General features: G+C 42.0%; 4 protein-coding genes across 5 annotated transcripts; 2 read left to right on the top strand and 2 right to left on the bottom strand.

Annotated features, from left to right (window-relative positions):
- Positions 1 to 114: 114 nt before the first annotated feature.
- LOC128437547 (neurofilament heavy polypeptide-like) lies at positions 115 to 1,329 on the bottom strand. Its single transcript, XM_053419751.1, has one exon. It carries the CDS (start codon positions 1,327 to 1,329, stop codon positions 115 to 117), a length of 1,215 nt encoding a protein of 404 aa, XP_053275726.1.
- Positions 1,330 to 3,148: 1,819 nt separating this feature from the next.
- On the top strand, positions 3,149 to 6,569 carry LOC128436680 (protein CutA homolog). Of its 2 annotated transcripts, none has more exons than XM_053418485.1 (7): positions 3,149 to 3,213; positions 4,147 to 4,213; positions 4,752 to 4,900; positions 5,099 to 5,158; positions 5,297 to 5,342; positions 5,867 to 5,916; positions 6,122 to 6,569. In XM_053418485.1, the coding sequence occupies exons 2-7, from the start codon at positions 4,151 to 4,153 to the stop codon at positions 6,219 to 6,221; spliced, it is 468 nt and encodes a 155-aa protein (XP_053274460.1). In that variant the 5' UTR covers positions 3,149 to 3,213; positions 4,147 to 4,150; the 3' UTR covers positions 6,222 to 6,569. The 2 variants fall into 2 exon arrangements, with proteins under 2 accessions (XP_053274460.1, XP_053274461.1); XM_053418486.1 differs by lacking the exon at positions 4,147 to 4,213 and adding an exon at positions 4,273 to 4,364 and having other exon boundaries at positions 3,163 to 3,213.
- Positions 6,570 to 7,507: 938 nt separating this feature from the next.
- LOC128436681 (somatostatin receptor type 5) lies at positions 7,508 to 15,089 on the bottom strand. Its single transcript, XM_053418487.1, has 3 exons — positions 14,998 to 15,089; positions 9,068 to 9,900; positions 7,508 to 8,215 (listed from the first exon to the last, which is right to left on the bottom strand). The coding sequence occupies exons 2-3, from the start codon at positions 9,833 to 9,835 to the stop codon at positions 7,508 to 7,510; spliced, it is 1,476 nt and encodes a 491-aa protein (XP_053274462.1). The 5' UTR covers positions 9,836 to 9,900; positions 14,998 to 15,089.
- Positions 15,090 to 18,368: 3,279 nt separating this feature from the next.
- LOC128436682 (trypsin-4) lies at positions 18,369 to 20,478 on the top strand. Its single transcript, XM_053418488.1, has 6 exons — positions 18,369 to 18,606; positions 18,804 to 18,993; positions 19,137 to 19,310; positions 19,419 to 19,480; positions 19,696 to 19,844; positions 19,971 to 20,478. The coding sequence occupies exons 1-6, from the start codon at positions 18,567 to 18,569 to the stop codon at positions 20,148 to 20,150; spliced, it is 795 nt and encodes a 264-aa protein (XP_053274463.1). The 5' UTR covers positions 18,369 to 18,566; the 3' UTR covers positions 20,151 to 20,478.
- Positions 20,479 to 22,230: the final 1,752 nt, after the last annotated feature.

Consider the following 22,230-nt stretch of genomic DNA (forward strand, 5'->3'; position numbering starts at 1 on the left):
AATCCAGGTTCGTTTTTTTGTTTTTTCTCCGTGGAGTCGAACCAGAGACGAACCAGAGACCTTTTCTTCCACTAGTCCACTCTTCTTCCAAGTTTAAAGCAAATGTCAGGAAGATTAGGATCTCTTTCGAGATCTCATTTCAGATCTGGTTCTCCTTGGAGACTTTGCTCTCGTCTTAGGAGTTTTGACTCTCCTCTTTGGAGATCTGGATATCATTGGAGATTTGGATCTCCTTGGCGATCTGGATCTCATTGGAGACTTTGCTGTCATCTTTGGACGCTTGACTCTCCTCATTGGAGATTGGGATATCGATGGAGATTTGGATCTCCTTGGCGATTTGGATCTCATTGGAGACTTTGCTGTCATCTTTGGACGCTTGACTCTCCTCTTTGGAGATTGGGATATCGATGGAGATTTGGATCTGCTTGGAGATCTGGGTCTCTTTCGAGATCTCATTGGAGATTTGGATCTCCTTGGAGATCCGGATCTCCTTGGAGACTTTGCTCTCATCTTTGGAGTCTTGACTCTCCTCTTTGGAGATCTGGATCTCATTGGAGATTTGGATCTCCTTGGAGATCTGGATCTCATTGGAAACTTTGCTCTCATCTTTGGAGTCTTGACTCTCCTCTTTGGAGATCTGGATCTCATTGGAGATTTGGATCTCCTTGGCGATTTGGATCTCATTGGAGACTTTGCTGTCATCTTTGGACGCTTGACTCTCCTCTTTGGAGATTGGGATATCGATGGAGATTTGGATCTGCTTGGAGATCTCATTTGAGAGCTGGTTCTCATTGGAGATTTGGATATCCTTGGAGACTTTGCTCTCGTCTTTGGAGTTTTGACTCTCCTCTTTGGAGATTTGGATCTGCTTGGAGATCTGGATATCATTGGAGATTTGGATCTCCTTGGCGATCTGGATCTCATTGAAGACTTTGCTGTCACCTTTGGACTCTTGACTCTCCTCTTTGGAGATTGGGATGTCGATGGAGATTTGGATCTGCTTGGAGATCTGGATCTCATTGAAGACTTTGCTGTCACCTTTGGACACTTGACTCTCCTTTTTGGAGATTGGGATGTCGATGGAGATTTGGATCTGCTTGGAGATCTGGATCTCATTGGAGACTTTGCTGTCATCTTTGGATGCTTGACTCTCCTTTTTGGAGATTGGGATGTCGATGGAGATTTGGATCTCCTTGGAGATCTGGATCTCATTGGAGACTTTGCTGTCATCTTTGGACGCTTGACTCTTCTCTTTGGAGATTGGGATATGGATGGAGAAATGGATCTGCTTGGAGATCTGGGTGTCCTAGAAGATTTGGACCGAGACATTGAATGCTGAAGTATCACTGAAGAAGGCATTGTAAAAGCAATATGGCCAGTGTGTTTTTTAAATGGTATATAATATACATCTTTTCTGTATACAAGTAGTTTTCATATTGGTGGATATCAGCACATACATACCACAACATATGAGGAATCGTTTGCAGTTTACACACACATAATGGGTATAAATTACAATGATTCTGAAGTTATCATTATATTATTATATTATTAGGGCCCGAGCACCGAATGGTGAGAGGCCCTATTGAAATTGTAAGGATTATTGTTATTATTATTATTATTATTATTGTTGAATAATGCTGAACTTCTTACCAAACTTTGCAGAAAATTAGGAAGTGGTGAAAATGTATGTATTCTGGAGTAACATGAAATGGGTGTGGCAAAATGGCTCAACAGCGCCCTCTGGAACCAGCCCCAGGTTTCCCCTTGACTGATCTTCACCAAAATCGGGACACAGGTGTATCGTGACCAGTCATGTAAAAAAGTATCTAGGAGCAATAAGAAATAATTTACAGGAAGCCCGCCATTTTAGCTTTAGCGGTCCTTTTGGCCTTATTCCACATTTTTACTTTGAAGTACTTATCCCACGGCTTTCTTCAGAACAACTTCAAATTCAGATGAGTGTCATCACAATAAGATGGAGATAAAAAATGATTTAAAAAATCTCAGACATACAAGGTCCAATCGAGTCCAAACTAGACATGTAAGACAAGGCTCCCGGTCTGATGACATCTACAGAGAAATTATGAATTTAAATCACAGCGCCCCCTGGTGGCTACAGGAAGTGACATGTTTTATACTTTGATGAAATGCTCCTGGTTGCTTTACAATATACGGCTCAAAAGAGCTCAGTCAAGTCATTGATTGATGGTCATAATTGTGACATTTCCACAAACCATGTAAACATTGATGTGCGGCGAAGGATAGTCCTTCGCCAAAGGACACGATGTTGTCATAAGTCCACTGTGCATTGTCCTATAACTACCAAACTTCTGTCACCTGATCAGAGTCCAAGCCTGAACAGCTCTATGTGTCAATATTTCCTCAGTGTCATAGCGCCACCTACTGATTCGCCATGAAACAGGAAGTACTTTGTTAATCCACTTTGCATTATCTAACCGGCTCCGAACTAACAACCTATGATCACAATCCTGATCTGAACAGCTCCATATATTAATGTTAGTTAAGGGTCATAGCGCCACCTACTGATCAGTGTGAAAATTAAGTTGTGGAAACATTGTTCAATTGACACAAATTGCTCACTCTACATCAGAGCGCCTACTTGAACAGATCTATATCTCTGTGCGTAATAATAGTGATGGCGCCACCTACTAGCAACAGGAAGTAAGCTTTGTTTTACAGTCGTCATTCGATTCACATAAAATTGTCACTATTTGATAGCGTGGACCGTAATGAGTAATAAGCAGGCAAGGATCGAAATTGCGTGACGGACACAGGAAGTGAAGCGTTAATCCTTTGGTGCTCGGGCCGCCAGTGCTACAACGTAGCCCTAGTTATTATTATTATAGTGTATAAAGTATTAATATTAATCAGTATTAATAATGATTGCTCAAAAATAGATATCGTTAAGTTTTCGAGTATTTAAATCCCACTAGTTTACTCTTATTTCATATCTTTATAACGTAACATTGTCCAACGTAAAGTAATATACAGTAACTCTAGGTTATTATGAGAGTATATATTGAGAGAATATATATGTGAAAATATATAAGCAGTGTTAATTCAAATCTCGGAATAAACAAAACCCTATGAGAGTTTATGAACGCCTCATGCTGGTTCACGACAGTTCCACAAACACACAGCCGTTGCGCTTTACGGCAGCCCGTGTCAGTCTCCAGCAGCAGGCAGAAGGTGAGTTAACTGATCAAATAACACAAATTACACTTTGTCTGCTGCTCCTCACACTCGAGTCGAAACACAAAGAACTGACGTGTGATTCAATTCCTTTTATTGTTGTTTGTTCTCTCTCCGTCGCTGTTGTTAGCTCCCCGGCTAACAGCTAACAGCTAATGGCTAGCTAAACACAATTCACTTGTAGGCTGTTGTTAGCTCCCCGGCTAGCAACAGCTAACAGCTAATGGCTAGCTAAAGACAGTTTCCCCTGATAGCTGTTGTTAGCTCCCCGGCTAACAACAGCTAGCAGCTAAACACACTGTTAGCTAAACAAACCCATGTCAACACCTCAGCTGTTAGCTTCAACTCTGGGGCTGTAACTTGTGAGGAGGTGGGTCGCTGTGTGTTTTCTCAATTTGCTTTTTAAACTATTTCCTCCTGTTTTGCCTTCAATTGTCCACTTTGAACTAAGGCACCCTGTAACTGTGTATTGAAAAGTGCTATACATAAATAAAGACTATTATTATTATTATTTATTAAGCAAGCATGTTGTATTATTGTGTGTTCTCACTCTGATTATTTCAAAATTCACTACGCAACATAACAATAAGATTCGGTCGAGGCTCATATTAAAAAAACTTGGATTACAAAGTTAACAAAGTTTACACTGGGTCTGAAAAAAAGTCTTAACAAGTCTAAAAGTCCATATTCTGAAAGAAAAGTACTTTGTTCAGTACTGCACTTGCAGAAATATGAAGTAAAAATTGCAAACAGTACTTCAAAAGCACTTCTTTCCATTTTTCAACACGTGATTCAACGTATTTCACATTTATGATCTGATCTGTTGTTTAACAAGCAAAACAAAAAACAGACACACACAAAGACACACAACTTGTTTAGGGAGACTTCCTGTCTGCAGACTAACCATCATTCTGTGTTTGACCTGCTCAGGGGAATGCGTATTGGGCTGCCCAGTGCAGAGTCACTTCGAGGTGGATCCTTTAAAGCTTTAGCTTTGGTGAGTGTGCAGACAGCATTTCTCTAAAACACCTGAACTGAACTCTGCTTGTTCTCCAGAAATGATCCGGGGGGGCTGAATGTGAGGACAAGGATATAATCTGAGTCAGTTGCTCTAGATATTCTCCAATCTTCTTCCTCCCAGCCCCCTGGTAAAATGTTCGGAGAATGACCCGGTGGACAAGTGGGCGTGTGGATGACATTTCTAACACATGATGGACACAGGACCTAAAAAAATATAATCTCTGCAGTGGAATTAATACGTCATGTCCTAAATCCTGTGTGCTCTAGCCAGACCCCCCCCCCCCCCCCCCCTCGCCTGACTGTTCTGGGACATTTGTCTCTTGTTGTGAAAAATCGGACCCATGCAATCTTCTGCTGTGTTCTTGTGAAAGGCAAAGTCCAGATGACGTCCAGAACCAATTTTACAAACGTCTAAAATGTCCTTGGTGGCCTTTTTCCATGTTGTGTTTTGTGGTCACACGTTTTACATATTATTGGAGTTCACCCTCTTCCTCCTCTGTGTCGTCCTCCTACAGACGTCGCTCCTGAGTGTGTTTATGTTCCAGCTGCTGAGGACGGTTGGACTGAGGACGTTCTCCATGGCTTCTGAGACGTACACGTCAGGCACACACTCTGCAGCTTTCGTCAGCTGTCCCAACGACACCGTAGCTAGAGATCTGGCCAGGTGATGCAAGAAATATCATCTTCAATTCGCTTACTTAAAGAATACAGTGATTTCTAGAAATACCTTCTTGACGAGACTGACTGTACATAATGAAAATTAATTTTCATCTTGTCTTCAGTCGACAGGATTCTTCGTTCTTGCCAGTTCTTTAAAGCATTTTAATTTGTGGCTGATTCTGTCTTTGCCTAAATCTCACAGGGGGATTGTGGAGAGGAAACTTGCTGCTTGTGTCAACATTGTCCCGGCAATCAAATCGATGTGAGTTATGAGACGGCTGCTTTGAGTGAGTCGGGATGGAAAGAGTGTTTTTAATGAAAGTATTTTGCGGACACAACTGATTTTGTCCTCTAACATAAGCGCCTAATTACATCAATTCACTCTGTCTCAATTCTCCAGATACGAATGGCAGGGGAAGATCGAGGAGGACGATGAGGTGCTGCTGGTGAGTGTTGACTAAAAAGGCAGCTTTCCATTTCCATAACCCTCTGGATTTGTGCACTAGGTGGAGACAAAGTCTAGAATCAGACAGACTAGATGTCTTTTTGAGGTGCAGAGATAAGTGGTCTGCTCTAAATCATTGTGCCTGTGCTGAAAGACCAGTAGAAGAGAATCTGATGATGTGAAAAACAAAAGGGTGTCATGTCTGAATAAATAGAAATGAATAACAAGCAACAGATGTGACTCGGTAGAAGCAGCAGCGGAACAAAAATAGAAGGAATAGACGGGTATTTACGTGTGTGTGCAAAGAATTCCGGATCTAGTGAATTTAAATGAGGCTTCATGAGTCGATTGGTTTCTCACTACACGACTGGCAATGAGGCTGATTACTATTCTAGGTAGAAAGGGGACTTATAGTAGAATGTGGCCTAAATGTCTTATAGAATATTAATCAAATAATATATATATATATTTGAGTGAAAAAATCCAAGTCTGTCATTTTTACCCCGTGTTTCTCTCCTCGGTCAGATGATAAAGACGAGAAGTTCCAAGGTGCCTGCTCTGGCTGAGTACGTCCGGTAAGTCAGCTTTTTAGAAACATCACAAAAAAATAACCTGCTCCAACCAAATGTCTTCATACCAGAGCACACAGAGGTGGAGCTCTCTCAGGATCATAGTATTGATCATCTGTTTCATTACCTGCTGGGACTCATAGAATCCCAGAGCAGGGATTTAATGGGTGCTGGTCACATTTGTCTCATTACCGCTCATTGTCCCGCTCAGCTCCAACCATCCCTATGAAGTGGCCGAGGTCATCAGCCTGCCGATCGACCAGGGCAACCCGCCGTACCTCAAGTGGATCGGAGAGGTCGTTCCTGAATGAGCGCAGGCTGGAGGGGATGGGGGCGGGATTGATGGATGTAAAATTGAATCTAAAACAATGTGAAGCACACTGAGTTCTACCTTCCAAATCTGCTCCGGTGTCATCAGGTTGTTTTCTTTACAAATGAATAGAACTCGTGTTTTCTAAAGTGACAGCAATGATGGGAGGTTTCTGTCCCACGGTATCTGTACCACTAGAGGGCGGCCTTCATCCCTTGTTTAAACAGTTTCACATCAAACTGCTTCAGCTTTTCTCTTGTTTGACCTGGAAATGTTAAATGTGAACAGACATTTGTTAAATGTTGTTATTTCAGTCGCATTTGGAAAATAAAGCAAAGGATTTTTTTTATTTCTTCAGTTCTTTCTTTGTGAGCAACATACAGCTGAGAGGTCACACAATGAGAAATTACATACATGTCATGTTATTACATGCTACACACAGGCAGGTAATGTGTGCAGAAGCTGAAGTGACCTACAATAAAAACCCAACATTTATCCAGAACACTCGATTTAGTTCTTCACCAAAGTTCTCACAACACGACTGACGATAGATCTCATTACAAACACTGGCCTTTATACAGATTTCACTAAACACCGCAAAACACGCAACAGTTTCAACCATCAAAACAAATCTAGTGTTTCTATTTGTAGTAAATATCTTTGCTTAAATTACATTTGATATGATGTTGGGTCGATGATGTAAAAGCCCTAAAATTTAAGGATTCTCTCAACTTTCATGGTGACATTCTTCCACGTCTAAAGGTTTAAATTTGTATTATCTTCCTTCGTCATCTTAATTTTTATGTTAAATATGGTTTTAAGTTTGAAATGTACACACTTAAATCTGTTGTCTACATGCAGTTCACAGCACAACATTTTAAAAACATTCATCTCAAAAGGAAAGTCAGGAGTGATTGTCTCTGGAGGGACGCTTCATCTCAACAGCTTATTAAACACACAAATTCAATGTCTTCTTCAGAAGCTCCACCCAATAAAATGAATGGTTTCACATTGCCCGAGGAAATGACACACAACTGAGCCGAAGAGAAATGTGTTGGAACATTTTCCTCAAGTTCTCATTTACAACAATAGCTACACACTGTACTTCATAATACTTTTGGCAGTTTTCTTTTGTCTGTCAGATATTTAAACGTCTGTACATCACATTACATTCGTCTCATATCGTCAAAAAAAAGACTCTTTGTCACAATCTTCTGTCTTTGTCATATTTCACATCAAGTTCGAATGTGTGTGAGCAGCTGTCTGAATGGCCTGGGCCGAGGTCGGTCACAGATAACTGATTTCCAGCACAGAGCAGTTGTCCAGGAGTTCTTCAGGTTGTGAGCGGCTGTTTTTAATCTGACCGGCCACAGACGACCCGGTCTCAGGAGGATCGGAGCCGGGACCCTTTCCCGTCAGATCTCCATGTTTCGCTCTCTGACCAGAGTGTTCCGGCTCAGGCTGACCCCTCTGATCGCCCTGTGTCCTCGAGCCCTCTGTCACACCATCCTCTGACATTTTGCATATTTCAGTCATCTGTATGGCCCCTCCTGTCCCGTGGATTTCTGCCTCCTCTTCGTCGCCACACTCCCTCACTCCATCGTTGCCGGCTCCTTCACGTTTGTGCGTTTGGAGCACGATGCCCCCCCACTCCTCGGTGGGCCGCCGCACCTCCGTGCAGGCCCTGTCGCTCTTCACCCTGCGGGAGGTGCGGCACAGGGCCTTCCGGAAGCCTCTCTTGAAGTTGTCGGACAGAAACCCGTACAGGATGGGGTTGGCACAGCTGTTTGCGTACGAGAGCACGACAACGAAGAAGTAGAGCCCCCTGAAGTCCCCGGGCAGGACCACCAGGAGGTTCACGATGTTCAGGGCGTAGAACGGGAGCCAGCAGAGCACGAACACCGCCACCACGATAACCACCATCCGGGTGATCTTACGCTCCGACTTCCTGCTTCGAGAGGAGGAGGCCTGCACCCGCTTGCCCACACTTCGCACCTTTGATAGAAAAGCAGAAATAAAATCATAAATAAAACGAAATGAATCAAAAGTCATGGTCACAACAAATATGAAACATCGTTACTGGTAGAAATATGTTTCTCAACTTAAAATCTTTTAAACTGGAATCAAAACCATTTCCAGAACCAGCATCTTCTCCCTCTTCACAACCCGGCCTCATCAAATCTAAACATCTGTGTTCCTCTAAATCAGAGGTCTTCAACAGGGGGTCCGCGACCCCTAGGGGTCCGCGGAGGTACTGCAGGGGGGTCGCGACATTTTTGGTTGAGACAATTTATTTTCCAACCAATCTTTTCCCCACAAATTTAAATGTCTTTAAATACACATTAACATGCATCCAACACATTGTGAGGCTGATAAGACCCTTTGCTTGACAACCTCCATCCGTCCAAGGTTAGGTAAGTTGTGTTCTACCCATCAGGGTCCGACATCTCACTAATGTGGGAGTATGTGTGCTATCCACAGATGGCTTGAAGATTCACTGTCTCGACTACAAGTATGTTTAAAATAAAAACATGAATCTGTGAATTACTTTAATTGCTCAGTGTTGTATGCAAGATGTATGTTTATAAATGGCAATGGCACGGCCACCCTGTACCTTGCACATTAAATTAAAAACATGAATATATGAACCCTTGTAATATTTGAATAGTTTAGTACTGAATGCACAATAACAGGGTAGCTATGTTTACACATGGCACTAGGCCCAGTTAAATATAAAACAGAATTTTATACAATATATATAGTATGGGGTCCCTGCTCCATCTCTCCACCAGCCGGGGGGGTCCTTGGCCTGAAAACCGTTGAAGACCCCTGCTCTAAATGCTTTACCTTGATGACAATCAGCAGGTAGCACAAGCAGATGACCAGCAGGGGGCAGGAAAATCCAACAGTGCACGTGTACACGATGAAAGATGTCTTCCACACCTCGGCTGGCTCCGGCCACACGATGCTACAGTTCCCATCGTCCTTCAGCACATCAGCAAATACCACCACCGGCAGCACCACCACAAAGGACCCTGCCCAAACCGTGGCACTGATAGCCTTGGCCACGTGAGGGCGTCGCCACCAGGAGGAGCGGATGGGGTGCACCACGGCCAGGTAGCGGTCCACGGACATCACCGTCAGGCAGAAGATGCTGGTGAACTGGTTGATGGCATCCACCGTCATGACCACACGGCACATGAGAGAGCCGAAGGGCCAGGACAGCAGGCCGTTCTGCACCGCCAGGAAGGGCAGACCCAGCATGAACAGCTCGTCCGCAATGGCTAAATTGAGAATGTAAATGTTGGTGACTGATTCATTCTTGGTGTAGTTGACTATCACATGGATGACCAGAGTGTTTCCCACCAGGCCAACGATACACACTATCCCATAGATAAGAGGAATGAAAATTCCGGCCAAACCGGGCAGAGACTCCGGTTTGGTGCCGTTGTCACTGGAGTTGAAGAGCAAAGTGCCGTCAGCTGGTGAGAAGCTCAGACGTGGTTCAGAGGGAGTGGAGAGGAACAGGAAGTGGGAGTCGGCGGGGAAGGAGTTGTTGGTCCAGGTCGCTGTCGGAGCTTCCTGAGGCAGCAAGGAAGCTTGGATGACCTCCATGCTGGCGTCAAGGACTATGAGGCAACAGAAGTCGATAACATCCCATCAGGCACAGGTCGACGTCCCTGAAAGGCAAAGCCAAGTCAGTTTCATTTACAAAGGCAAAATCAAGCGTGATTACGTATTTCATTAAGATTGTAGTTTGAGGTTTTGCGAAATACTCTTTTCCGGTTTGTTGCCAAGTTATAAATGTGCGTTAAGTCTCAAACTCTCTTTAACAACATTAATAAATCAACCAGAAGTCAGTGAACTCAGCACTGTAGCTGCACACTTCTGCCACAAGAGGGCACCTGTGCAACACTCGTATCAGTTGTTGTATAATAACAAACTGTTACGTGTCTATCGGCATATTTTTTAACCTTTGCAATAGCCTGGCTAACACCTTCCCCTTGCTTCCAGTCTCTTTGCTAAGCTAGGCTAATTTTCCCTTGGTTCCATCTCGTAGATAAAGATGGACAACTCGTCTCCAGTGGCAGCCACAGTAGTATTTAGGTCCCGTTGATACATTGGTCCAAATCGTGAGTCAGTCTCAGCTTTTTATATCATCAAGCAACTAAAACAATGGGACGAACCTCAGTGTGATAACAAAGGACCTAAACTGATAGGAACCATTTTTAGCGAAAATGTTTTTGACGTGTACTTTGACTTTTTAGATTTTGCCCATGTCCCATCCACTAACATGGACAAGGTATTTATGACCTTTGCTGCAGCCGCCCACCAGCTCGCGATCGAGATGATGATGTTCAATATTCAAGATAAAATAGAGATAATTTTTTAAAAAGCTGTCGCGATCATTTTTAGGCCGAAATAGAGAAAGGACGATAAAATTAAAATGCCGAGACAAACTTAAATGAAACTAAATTTAAAAAAAGAGTTGGGTCCAATCTCCGCCCAGAGGCTTGTAGAATACTAAACTACTAATCAAGTCTCCTTCCGTCACAACAAAAACAAGGCAGCATCATAACACACTTTGTTCTATTAGACTTGTTTATGAAGCCATACTGGTCTCTTAATAACCAGCACGTTGCATGAAGGCACACCCTCGTCCACCACGGCCACGGCGGATAATTGGTGATCTGTCTGGAACACAATGAACTGACCTATGGAGGAGAACTAATGGAGACATGTTCTCCACAACCTAAACTCAACAGCGTTAATGAGGATGATGACAAGGACGAATAATTTACAGTGACGCAGGAGAAGATCATGTGGGATAAAATAAAGAAAGAAGCAAAGATCAGTTTAGCAGACTGAGAGAACGACTGGTTGGAAAGTCTTTTCTTTGGGGTTTTTGTCTTCCATATTTTCCTAGTTAATAATCCCAGTTGACATCAGGCAAGGGGAGGGGAACACCCTGGACCAGCATTCAGAACCAATCACACCTACAGACTAATCTACACTCCCAAAGTAAACTAACCCTCATCTGCTTGTCTCTGGACTGTGGGAGGAAGCCGGAGCTCCCAGTGAAAACCCACAACACCACAGGGACAACATGCAAACTCCACACAGACAGGTCCTCCTCAAACTGGGGAACTTCTCCGCACCATCACACCAGCCGACATTTAGTTTATTGTATTTTATAAAAAAAAGTAGAGCCTCGAAATCAAAGTGCCTGATATGGTCGTCTACTGATTCAGGGATTTAGGGGCATATTTTGTTTTCATTTAATTTGAAAACAAAATATGTCAAAACACTCTCTGGTTAATGATGGTCCATTCATTATGAAAAGGTACATCGACAAAATGCACAACATAAATCCAAGCGAGCTGATTATACATCACATCTATGAAATCCTGGAGGTTACAGATCCAGATTGATCACGTGTGTAAAGTATAGAACAAGCTTATAACAGACTACATCCATTATCTATCACCGGAATGCTTAAATGGTACAAATACAGCTGTTTATTTGTATACGTAAATCTGTGTGGGGGGGGGGGGGGGGGGGGGAATTAACACCTTGTTTTTCTAAATCACTAAAGGTATTAAATGTATATTAAAGGGCTTTTAATGAAAAATACAAAAAAAAGTTAGAAATCATTCAGGTCTGCCTTACACAACACACACACACACACACACACACACACCCTCCTGATTACACTCTCCCATCCTAATCTCTGCAGCACACCATACGAGTAGAGAGGTCGTCTCTCTTCCCAAAAGGCATCCCCTCTTTTGTCTTCCGTTCTATAACCGGGTTCGGAGAGACAACCTGGCTGCTGTGGTGACGGATGATCCACACAAGGCCCGAAAGGCTGTGCGTTGAGAAGTGGAAGAGATAAACAACCCAGTCCAAATGATTGCTGATTGAACAGCCAGAGCTCTTTGCATTCAGATACAAAGGCGACAATGACACGAGCTGAGCATTGTGTGTGTGTGTGGGTGTTTGTGTGTGTGTGTGTGTGTGTTTGATGTGAATTTGTGCATTTCAACTCTGTCCTCTGTGCATCTGCTGAGTGCAGATAGGTTCTAGGACGTCTTGCAGGTAAAATGTATTTCCTTTTTTTTCTTGTTGCTATTAATGCTTGTTAAAAAAACAGAGTAAGTTTATTTTCCCAAGTCAGAATCTGAGTTGGACCATTAACTAACAGAGTCGAGATTACAGGGATTCCCAGGAGGTCATGTTTTCATTCCTGAACGGATTTCCTCAAAACTCGTTACAAGGATGAGCGAATAATTTGTGAATCTTAATGGAGAAAAAAATTCTGGTATATTTAGGAGACTGATATTCATGAGTGTGTGACGGTGGCAGCAACTTCTGCTCCACATCTCCACATCTCCACCCTCGGGTTCTTGTCATTTTCTAAATGTCTTGTCATTAACTGCTCTTTTGTCAGCTGTAGCTTCAGAGCTCCAACGACAAGAGACCATTTGGATTCACTGGTTTCAAGCGTCAACTGCTAACGAACGCCGAGGGCCTCACTGTCACTCAGCAGGAAGTCCTCCTTTCACGCCTACAGGGGTTAAATCAATGATTTATACTCAAAGACCACGTGTTTAGTGGAGTGCTCCTTTGACATCTGTCTTTTCTCAAGGACCAACCACCCAATCCTTCTGATATGCCCGAGGTTTTTTTACGAACAAAGATCCCTGAATTATTCCTGGGAAATTCCAACCTGTACCAATCCCCGATTTCTCTATGTGATGTCACATGATGAGGCCCTGAAACCATAGTGTGTACAGGACCGCCCTAAGCTGAAGGGGAAGACGGAGATTGATGAAAGCTTCATGAAGAGAATCGTTTCAGGAAAATCGCTGTTCAGTCTGTGTGAGAGTATTGATTGAATATGAAGTTTGAAAAAGGTCGGGAAATAAACTTACGTTGAAATAACCAATGTAACCGATGTGTTCATCATAGTTTTGTATTAGTAGGAACATAAATAAAAGGCTCATACATTAGTTAATAACCAGAAGAGAAAGAAAACAAATTGCCCTCCGCCTGATGCATGTTGATGAAGGTAACTCAAAATAGACATGTGTGGGAAAATCACAAATCACACTGCTCCTCTCTCTTTCTCACCCTGAGGCAGATGCACCATCAGCTAATTGGTGATCCATCAGTGTTACTCCCCTTGGCGCAGTGGACTTCCTCCTGTTCAATTAACAGATCTGCAGGGTTGGACCCAGTCGGCCGCCCCATCACCAATGCCACACTGCCTCCACACTTTTCATTACAAAGACTGACAAGAAGCCAGATTTATGACTTTGATCGATACTCCTCGTCCTGCTAACGCCATGAGACCCAAATGCACTCAGAGGACGCTCATGGATGTGGTTTTACATTTTCCACACAAGGATAAACATGCTGGACATTTTCCTCAGGTTTTCCACAGAGGCTTTACGTCAGAACCTAAATGTGATCATGTCTGTTTTACCTTGGAAAATGTCCGACCTAGTCCATGTGAGAATACAGCTGGTATAAAAATATCACGACAATTCACAGCAAGCAAGTGTTGATGAATTTTCAATTAACACCTGAAACTGGACGAATACAAATATCTTCATACGCGAGCTTGGAAAACACGGAACAATTCGAGAGCTCAAAACTTCCAGAGTTGATATCTGCACATTTACCTACCTCATGAGGGCAGGTGGTGACCCCCCCCCCCGCCCCCCCCCAAAAAAAATAACTCTGTATGTTCTTCTTGTGTTGACAGTTGCAGTGCGACACCACCCTGATTTTAAGCACAACATTTGCTTCAATTAACTTCCCACTCAGTTAAAACACAGTCCACACAGATGCACGTAATTACAGGCCAAATCGGGCAGATGAGCAGGATAGAATAAAAGCCCTTAAGAGCTGCATTAATCAATTAAATAGAAAGCTCCTGCCTTTCCCCACACAGATGCAGAGGGAGAGGACGAGGAGGGGCCGGGGAGCTTGTTGATTCTATTTGACGTCTATGAATTAGTTTAAGCAGCAGGAATTAAAAGATGAAAAGAATAGAAGCACTGGATAGGAAGTGTGTGTGCCCTGCAGTTTGTCTCCTATCAGGTGGAAGTGGAGAGGTTTATTATTTCCTCCGCTCCTGGTTTCTTCTGCCGTTCTGTCTTCATTCTGTCGTCTCCATTATCTGCTCGAGGTTGTTCCGTGTCTTCTTTTTCCTGCTCTCATCATCCATCATCTTCTCTGCCCTCCTCCTTCCTTTGCCCGTCTAGCTCCCCCTCCTCTTTTTTCATTTTACATTATTTCCTTCCCTCCCCCCTGGTCTTCCATTCCAGGGGTTCCAGGGGGGTGACACACACACAAACACACACACAATAGCCCATCACTCAGATTTATCCAATAGCAACAGCACATCAGCTGGTGTGTGTGTGTGTAAGGTAGAAACAACCTTGAACAATAAGCTCCATAAGGTAAATATACAAAACATTTCATATCTAGATTAACATATTTTAAACATGTCTCTGAACACATGAATGAATGAATGAATGTACGTACAATCCCACCTTAAGGACTTTAATTGACTCACCTGTGTTCTGCTGTTTTGAACGATAAGAGGAATCGTTTTTACTTGTTTTTAACAAAGAGCTGATGAAACTGTCAAAAAATCCTTGGTGGACAGTAAAACTGAAAATCCTCTGAGTGCCTGACGGAAAACAGCAGAGATTTCATTTTTTTTTAAAAGAGAGGGAGGGAGAGAAAGAAAAGGGGAAACTTACCTCTATCCTCCTGGTCTCTGCTCTCCTGCCTCAGAGCATCTCAGCTGGAGGAGCATGACACCCGACTTGTTGTGTTTCAGCGCAATGTGTCTCCAATCTGTGAGAGCAGAGAGCTGCAGCCCTCAAACCCCCACAGCCCTGCACACACACACACACACACACACACACACACACATACACACACACACACACACACACACACACACACACACACACACACACACACACACACACACACACACACACACACACACACACGCACACACACACACACACACACAGCGCAGCTCCCCCTCCATCTCTCACTGCATTGGCTTCCATTCATTCGGACAGCCTCACTACAACCATATCTCCAACCTTAACCCTGGCTAACCTGAACCTTTAATAGGAACTACACTTACATTTGTTTGTTTTTATAGCTGTGAAGTAAATATTATGACTGTTCTTCGATGAAACACAACAATGCTGGTTTTAATGTCACATTTATTACCAAGTTTATTAAAAGAAATCTACTTTTATGGGTTGAGTTTCAAATCGTTTGGACCTTGCAGGGCAAATGCTCACGTAGTCACTACATCATGACATTTATATTAATAAATAAATATGTATTTATCTCAGAAGAAAAAGGTAAAGCTCTCTAATCAAAGGTGGAGCTCCCCAGTGACCACTGGTGACTGTGAATCTGGAAAGCTGCACTCATTTCCAAATCCAGGCTGAAACTAAACCTCTAAACCACCATATCGTCTACGAATCAGAGAGTAACCTGAATGAACCATGGGGTGGCGCTGTTTCCATGTTTGTTGTTGTTACAGCTACATATAAAACACCTACGAAATATGTTCTTTCCAAGATCCCAAATCTTCCTCTGTACCTACATATAAGTACTTATACGTGATGTATTTATACAGCATTCGTACAAAATATTACACTGTACGTTAATCTAAACTGTTATCCCAATATTAGCATGGATGTACAGATTACTGTAGCCAATGGGGTTGCGTCAGTAAATCTTCACAATGTGATTGGTGCCTTAGAGGCCGACAGGACAGCGTGAACAGATTTAAAAAGACTAGACTGTTGCATCTGGAGGACAGACACTGAGACGGTGAAGGACAGCGATGACCCCTTCAAGTCATTACGGATAGTAATAGCCCAGAAAGTGTATTTTACACAATATGGGCGCTTTAAAACTCTTGAATCTTGTTGTCTTTTCAAATTGAAAATCTTTGGCCATCTTTGGCAGTGTCCTCTACCTACATGGCTCCTCTATTTTATCCTATAAATAATATAAAAATAAAGAATTCTCATATTCAGTTTTTGTCAGGGTCTAATCCTCCTTATGAACACATTAGACTGTGGACCTGTGTGTAGAATTGACCTGTAAAGACACTTCTCTTTCTTACTTCTGCTGTACTGGTGACTGGCTGTTTCTCTTCGGTCGTCCTTCAACTGAAATCTCTTTCTTCAATCTGCAAGTCAGAATACTGGTCAAAACAGGACAAGCTCTGTTTTTTAAGATAAACAGGAAGTACAATATCTGTCAAGATGCTAAATATGTATTAATTTTATATAGTAAGTAAATTAATATCAGATTATATAAGAAAAAGATAACAGTGTCTAATCAACTGCTATGAGTGTGAATCTGGAAAGCTGTGTTCATTTCCAAGCCCATGCTGAAACTGGAGCTCTCGTCTGAGAGACATCCACCGTCTCTCCTGCTCCTCAAGGTCCTCTGACATGGCTGCTTCAGCCCTGGCTGTCTCACTTGGGACCACCGATCAGGAAACTGCGTAGGTGAGAAGGCTCTGCTTCTTTCATTTCTACCGTGTGTGTGCAGTTATTGGAGTCCTCGCTCATAGCGGGAAAATCTTGATTACTTAGCATTAGCATTCTAATTTGTGTGTTGTATGTGTGTTTACAGGGAATGTACCAAGAGTTAGGGTTAGGGTTAGGGTTAGGGTTAGAGTTAGTCTTTAAAAAAATCACAGTTCGCATCTTATCAACCAGGTCTTGACGAGGTCAGTGTTAAATCCTGGAAGAAGAATTAAAGAGGTAACAAGAGTGTAACAGTCTATAAAATATTCAATGCACAAACAGTCAATGGTCTATACGTCTTCCCATTTTGCCGATATGAATCTGAAATTAGTGAAGTATGGGTCACATGAAATATACAACACCTCCTCTGGTAACTAACTGCTAACTGTCTTCTTCCTGACGACTCCAACCCCCTTCCTTCCCAGCCTGCATCCTTTAAAGTGTCCATCACATCTCACCATGTTAGAAGACAGCTGAGGAAACTCCACTCAGGCAAGGCTGCTGGCCCCGATGGTGTCAGCCCCAAGTCGTTTAAAGCCTGTCCCCCCCAGCTCTGTGGAGTGCTTCACCGTGTCTTCAACATGAGCCTGAGTCTTCAGTGGGTCCCTGAGCTCTGGAAGACATCCTGCCTCGTTCCTGTGCCGGAGACGCCGCGTCCCAGTGGCTCCAAGAACTACAGGCCATTGGCGCTGACGCCACATCATGAAGACCCTGGAGAGACTCGTTTTCATGCAGCTCAGGCCCATAGTCAGGCCACACTTGGATTCCCTCCAGTTCACCTACCAGCCCCGGCTAGGAGTTGAGGATGCCATCATCTACCCGCCGAATCGAGTCCACGACCACCAGGACAAGCCTGCTAGCACTGTGAGGGTCATGTTTTTTTACTTCTCCAGTAGGGTTAGGGTTAGGGTTAGGCCAGTTCTACTGGGCGAGAATATCACAGCGATGCAGGTGGATGCCCCCATTCTGGACAATGTCTCCCACCCTCTCCATGATGTGCTGGTCAAAGACAGGAGCACATTCACTATAAGACTGAGACCACCAAGATGCACCACAGAGCAGATTCATGTAAGGTAGTATAATTCTCCTATTCAATTTTGTCATGGTATAGTCATCCTTGTTAGCACATTAGACTATGGACCTGTATATAGAATTGACCTGTAAAGACACTTCTCTTTCTTACTTCTGCTTCAGAATACTGGTCAAAACAGGACAAGCTGTGTTTTTTAAGATAAACAGGAAGTACAATATCTGTTGAGATGCTAAATATGGATCATTTTGTATTGTAAGACAATCCCTGTTAGAAGTCTTCCAGTAAATTTCTTGCTTATTTCATTGAAACTGATGGAAAAACATTGAAATCGTTGTTGACACTGTCAGAAAATTGTCGATTAAGGTACAACTTATTTTGTGAATGTTGAAATACTGATCATGAAATACAACAAGAACCTTTGAGGATCAGAGTAAAGCTGTACCAAACCAAACTGTAAGAACTAACTGTCAACTTGTTTGAGGAAGTAACAGTTTTTAAACATTATTAACTGCTGCTGGTGCTTCATTGCAATGGGACAACAACAACTGATAAAGATCAACAATTAGCATAGATGTGTAGATGACTTTAGCCAATGGGGTTGCGTCAGTAAATCTTCACAATGTGATTGGTGCCTCAGAAGCCGACGGGACATCGTGAACAGATTTAAAAAGACACAACTGTTGCCTCTGGAGGACAGACACTGAGACGGTGAAGGACAGCCATGGCTCGTCTCACAACTCTTCTCTTTGCCATGTGGCTTGGTGAGTAGGCAGCAGTTCTCTCTGTGTTCTAGTTTCAACCTGTTTCAGTAAAGCAATGCATCACATGTCTGTCTTTTATCAAGGTGTGAAACTGAAGCATTTTGTGACATGACCGGGTCTGACCAAGAAATACTGCTGCTGCTTCTTTTTCTTTTTGTCAGATACTGTGATGAGATGTTGTTCTCTGTCTCATTTAGGTGTGACCGTGAGCACAGTGGTTGATCTGGAGAAGAGAATCTACGGAGGTCAAGAGTGTGGACCAAAGGAGCGTCGGTACCATGTCAAGCTGATAGCCACCGATACTAACGGAAAACGGTACCTCTGTGGCGGCTCTCTGATCAGTGACCAGTGGATTCTGACTGCAGCTCACTGCTTTAAGCCTGGATGGTGAGAAAGTGATTCAACTTTTACTGTAATGCTCTGATGCACCGGTCATTAATGGTTTGATGTAAAACTATGATAGATAACCAACAGTATTAGAATATGTTATGTTGACTTTGATTCTGTGATGTTTAAACTTTTACCTGTAGGACGTTCACCGCATATATAGTCGGAAATCCTGGTCCTCCTACAGGAGTGCCAATCAAAGATCCACCTGAGATCTACAACGACGGCCAGCAACACGACCTCATGTTACTGAAGCTGCCTAAAGCAGTAGGTATCAAACCTGTACGACTTCCCCTCTGTCGATTTCGTCCCAACATGTGAGTTCTCATCCTTCCAGTGAACATTTGAAAATAAAAACTAGACTTAGCTAATTAACTACGTATAGTTTCAAAATATATTTTAATTTAAATGTTTGTTTTTTACAGAGCTGCTTTGGTTCAGGTTGCAGGTCATGCTTCCACACAAGCTTTCCCAAACAAAACAAGAAGTGAGATTAATGTTATTGGATTATTTTATAATCTTTTTTTCCTTGTGCTCTTGTTTTTTTTAAGAGACAAATATTTAAATCAATCAGGTTTGTCGTTGTCTTAATATTGTGTTGCTTAATTATACACAAAAACTATCTTAGGTTCAATGTAATTTCTTAAAAGTATAATAATCTTCCAGTTGTGAGTTCACTGGTAAAAGTTTTCTTCTCCTCAGTACCTGGTTCTTCACCAACTCTGCAATGTGCTGATATGAACATCGTCAACTGTCAAGTCCTCATAAGAAGGATGAGTGTGACTCATTACAAAGAACTAAAACATAATCAATGGATCTGTGCCTTTAGAGATCGGGTGGATATATGTCCCGTGAGTACTTGTCTTCTAACTTTGTTTCATTTCTTCAGCTATAACAAGTTTCAATTGTTTGTTAAAAATAGAAATGTTAATGATTACAGCAAAAAACTGCAACAAACACACGTATGTCTCTCACAGGGTGACTCTGGTGGAGGAGTGGTGTACAATCACAGGATTTATGGTGTCATTGCAAGGGGTCATCCTGATGTAGTCTGTGGTATACCAGCTATATTCATGGACCTCTGTCATCCACCATACTTGAAGTGGATCAAGGATACTATCAAGAAACCCAAGAGCAAATGCTGCTTTTCTGGTTAATGGTGAAATGTTCAGTTATTTAACAGAAATTTCACATCTAAATTTACAGTTGATGTCTTTGTTCATTAAATATTTAACTATCTTTTGTTAATTCGTAAATTATTTGTTCTAAATTTGTATAGGAAATACAATTTGTAAAAATAGACAATTGTGCATGTAAATTCTATAGAGAGCTTTTGTTATTTTACAGTCATTGTGTTGGAAACAAAACTATAACGGTAGACATAATAATATTCTGTTCTTCTTTTACCAATATTAAAAAGAAAATTATAAATTTGACTTCTTTTCCCAATGTTCTGTCAACTGAAATAAAATGAGTATCAATGCATTTGTGGCTTGTTGTTTTTAACTTTTTAGTGTCAAAGTCAAACTACACACATGAACACAATCCTGCACAGTTAAAACTTCTTTAGTCAATGTTTTTTCTTACCTTTACCACCAATGTATTGAATGACTACCCTGCAGGACTGTGAGGAAAGAACATGTTTTATGGATTTACTTTTGCATTCATTGTTTATCTATTAAAGTTTGTCTCCACGTGGAACACCTGTGGGAAGACAAAACAAATGCATCAAAATAGTTAAATCAACAACTCTGCTTTTACCATAGCATGAAGATGTGATTTGCATTTCACCATATTGAGAAGAAGACAGTAAAGTCACAGTTTTATTCCAGCCCAGGTTAAGTGCACCTTGTTGGGTGCTGTGCTGGTGATGCTGGTAGATAGAGTCTGCTTTTACTCACAGAACTTATTTGTGGTACTTAAAAAGTAATTACAAACTGAAAACACACAAAACTTTAGTAAACAAGCACAACTGGGAAGCTGCAGATTTCCTAATCTGGCCCTAAAGAACCATAATAAACCACTAAGAGGACCCCAGTGTTTGGTTTCTGTCCCTTCTGGTGTAGAAACATGATGATGTTCTCTGCCAGTGAAAACAACATCACTCTTGGTGACAGGTGATTTACACACTATTCTCTGTCTCATTCAAGTGTGACAGTGAGCACAGAGGTCGATCTGGTTTAGAGGATCTTTGGAATCCTCCCCTCCAACGTGTTTGAAAGGGGAGGGTGAGGTGAGTGGTTTACAGCTGCAACATGACACCTCACCACTAGATGTCACTAAATTCTACAAACCAGACCTTTTTAAGAAAATTTCAATCTGTAAAAAGTAATGTTTTACATTGTCTTGTATGTAAATTCAACAGATTGTGTCTGTTTTTATACAGTCATTCTATTGGGGACAAAACATAAACAATAAACTATGAAGGGAGACACAGGAATAAACTGCTCTACTTTCACCAGTTCTGAAAATATAATGAACAATGTCACTTCCTTCTGTTCTGTCAACTGAAATAACATGAGTATCATTTCATCTGTGTCAGTTGTTTTCATGTTTTCAGTTTCTAGTTTGTCGAGTCAGTTTTATTAACTTTTATTAAAGTTCTGCTTAATGTGAAATGTTTGTGGTGAGGCCATCAACAACTCGGCTTTTATTATATCATGGATCATGAAAATGTGTTTTGTAATTCAACCATATTAGAAAGACAACCATATAATAATACCATCACTTTAAGAATCAATTAAACGTCCATGTTAAACCAGATAAAAGAGCTAACCCAGAATATATTTGACTGTCTTTAACATTTTGAGTAAAAGGCTTTAAAAAAAGCATTTTCAACAATTCCCCAGCTCATCATTCTATCATCGTGAGGAAAAAAATATATGCATGTGTAGAGGAATGTTCAAATTACTCTGCAGTAGACACACAGGTTTTTATCGGCTCTGATCAGCGGCGATGGAAACGTGACACCAGGGTGAACGTGCTAATTTGGCAATTTTCTTGTAATTTTGTCGTCCAACATCTCACCAGGGAAAAAAAATTGAAATGAAATGAAACAGCAAAGTTCCATTGAAGTTCAGATACACCTGCTGCACAGACAATGGAACCCAGTGCTTCATGTGTTATCAAACCTTCAGGTAAATTCAGGACTCAAGTTGTAGTTGCATATCAGTGACTGAGTGAAATATTTCCTTCTGCTGTTGAACTCATCATCACAGCAAGAGGAGATATTTGACC

This window comes from Pleuronectes platessa, chromosome 3 (assembly GCF_947347685.1).
Source record: "Pleuronectes platessa chromosome 3, fPlePla1.1, whole genome shotgun sequence".
Classification (NCBI taxonomy): domain Eukaryota; kingdom Metazoa; phylum Chordata; class Actinopteri; order Pleuronectiformes; family Pleuronectidae; genus Pleuronectes; species Pleuronectes platessa.

Coding starts and splice junctions, on each gene's coding strand:
- LOC128437547 (XM_053419751.1), bottom strand. CDS start 1,329: ATGTCTCGGTCCAAATCTTCTAGGACACCCAGATCTCCAAGCAGATCC.
- LOC128436682 (XM_053418488.1), top strand. CDS start 18,567: ATGGCTCGTCTCACAACTCTTCTCTTTGCCATGTGGCTTG. Junction 18,607..18,803: donor TCTCTTTGCCATGTGGCTTG/GTGAGTAGGCAG, acceptor TGTCTCATTTAG/GTGTGACCGTGAGCACAGTG. Junction 18,994..19,136: donor CACTGCTTTAAGCCTGGATG/GTGAGAAAGTGA, acceptor TTTTACCTGTAG/GACGTTCACCGCATATATAG.
- LOC128436680 (XM_053418485.1), top strand. CDS start 4,151: ATGCGTATTGGGCTGCCCAGTGCAGAGTCACTTCGAGGTGGATCCTTT. Junction 5,159..5,296: donor GTCCCGGCAATCAAATCGAT/GTGAGTTATGAG, acceptor TCAATTCTCCAG/ATACGAATGGCAGGGGAAGA. Junction 5,917..6,121: donor GCTCTGGCTGAGTACGTCCG/GTAAGTCAGCTT, acceptor TGTCCCGCTCAG/CTCCAACCATCCCTATGAAG.
- LOC128436681 (XM_053418487.1), bottom strand. CDS start 9,835: ATGGAGGTCATCCAAGCTTCCTTGCTGCCTCAGGAAGCTCCGACAGCG. Junction 8,216..9,067: donor ACCTGCTGATTGTCATCAAG/GTAAAGCATTTA, acceptor TTTCTATCAAAG/GTGCGAAGTGTGGGCAAGCG.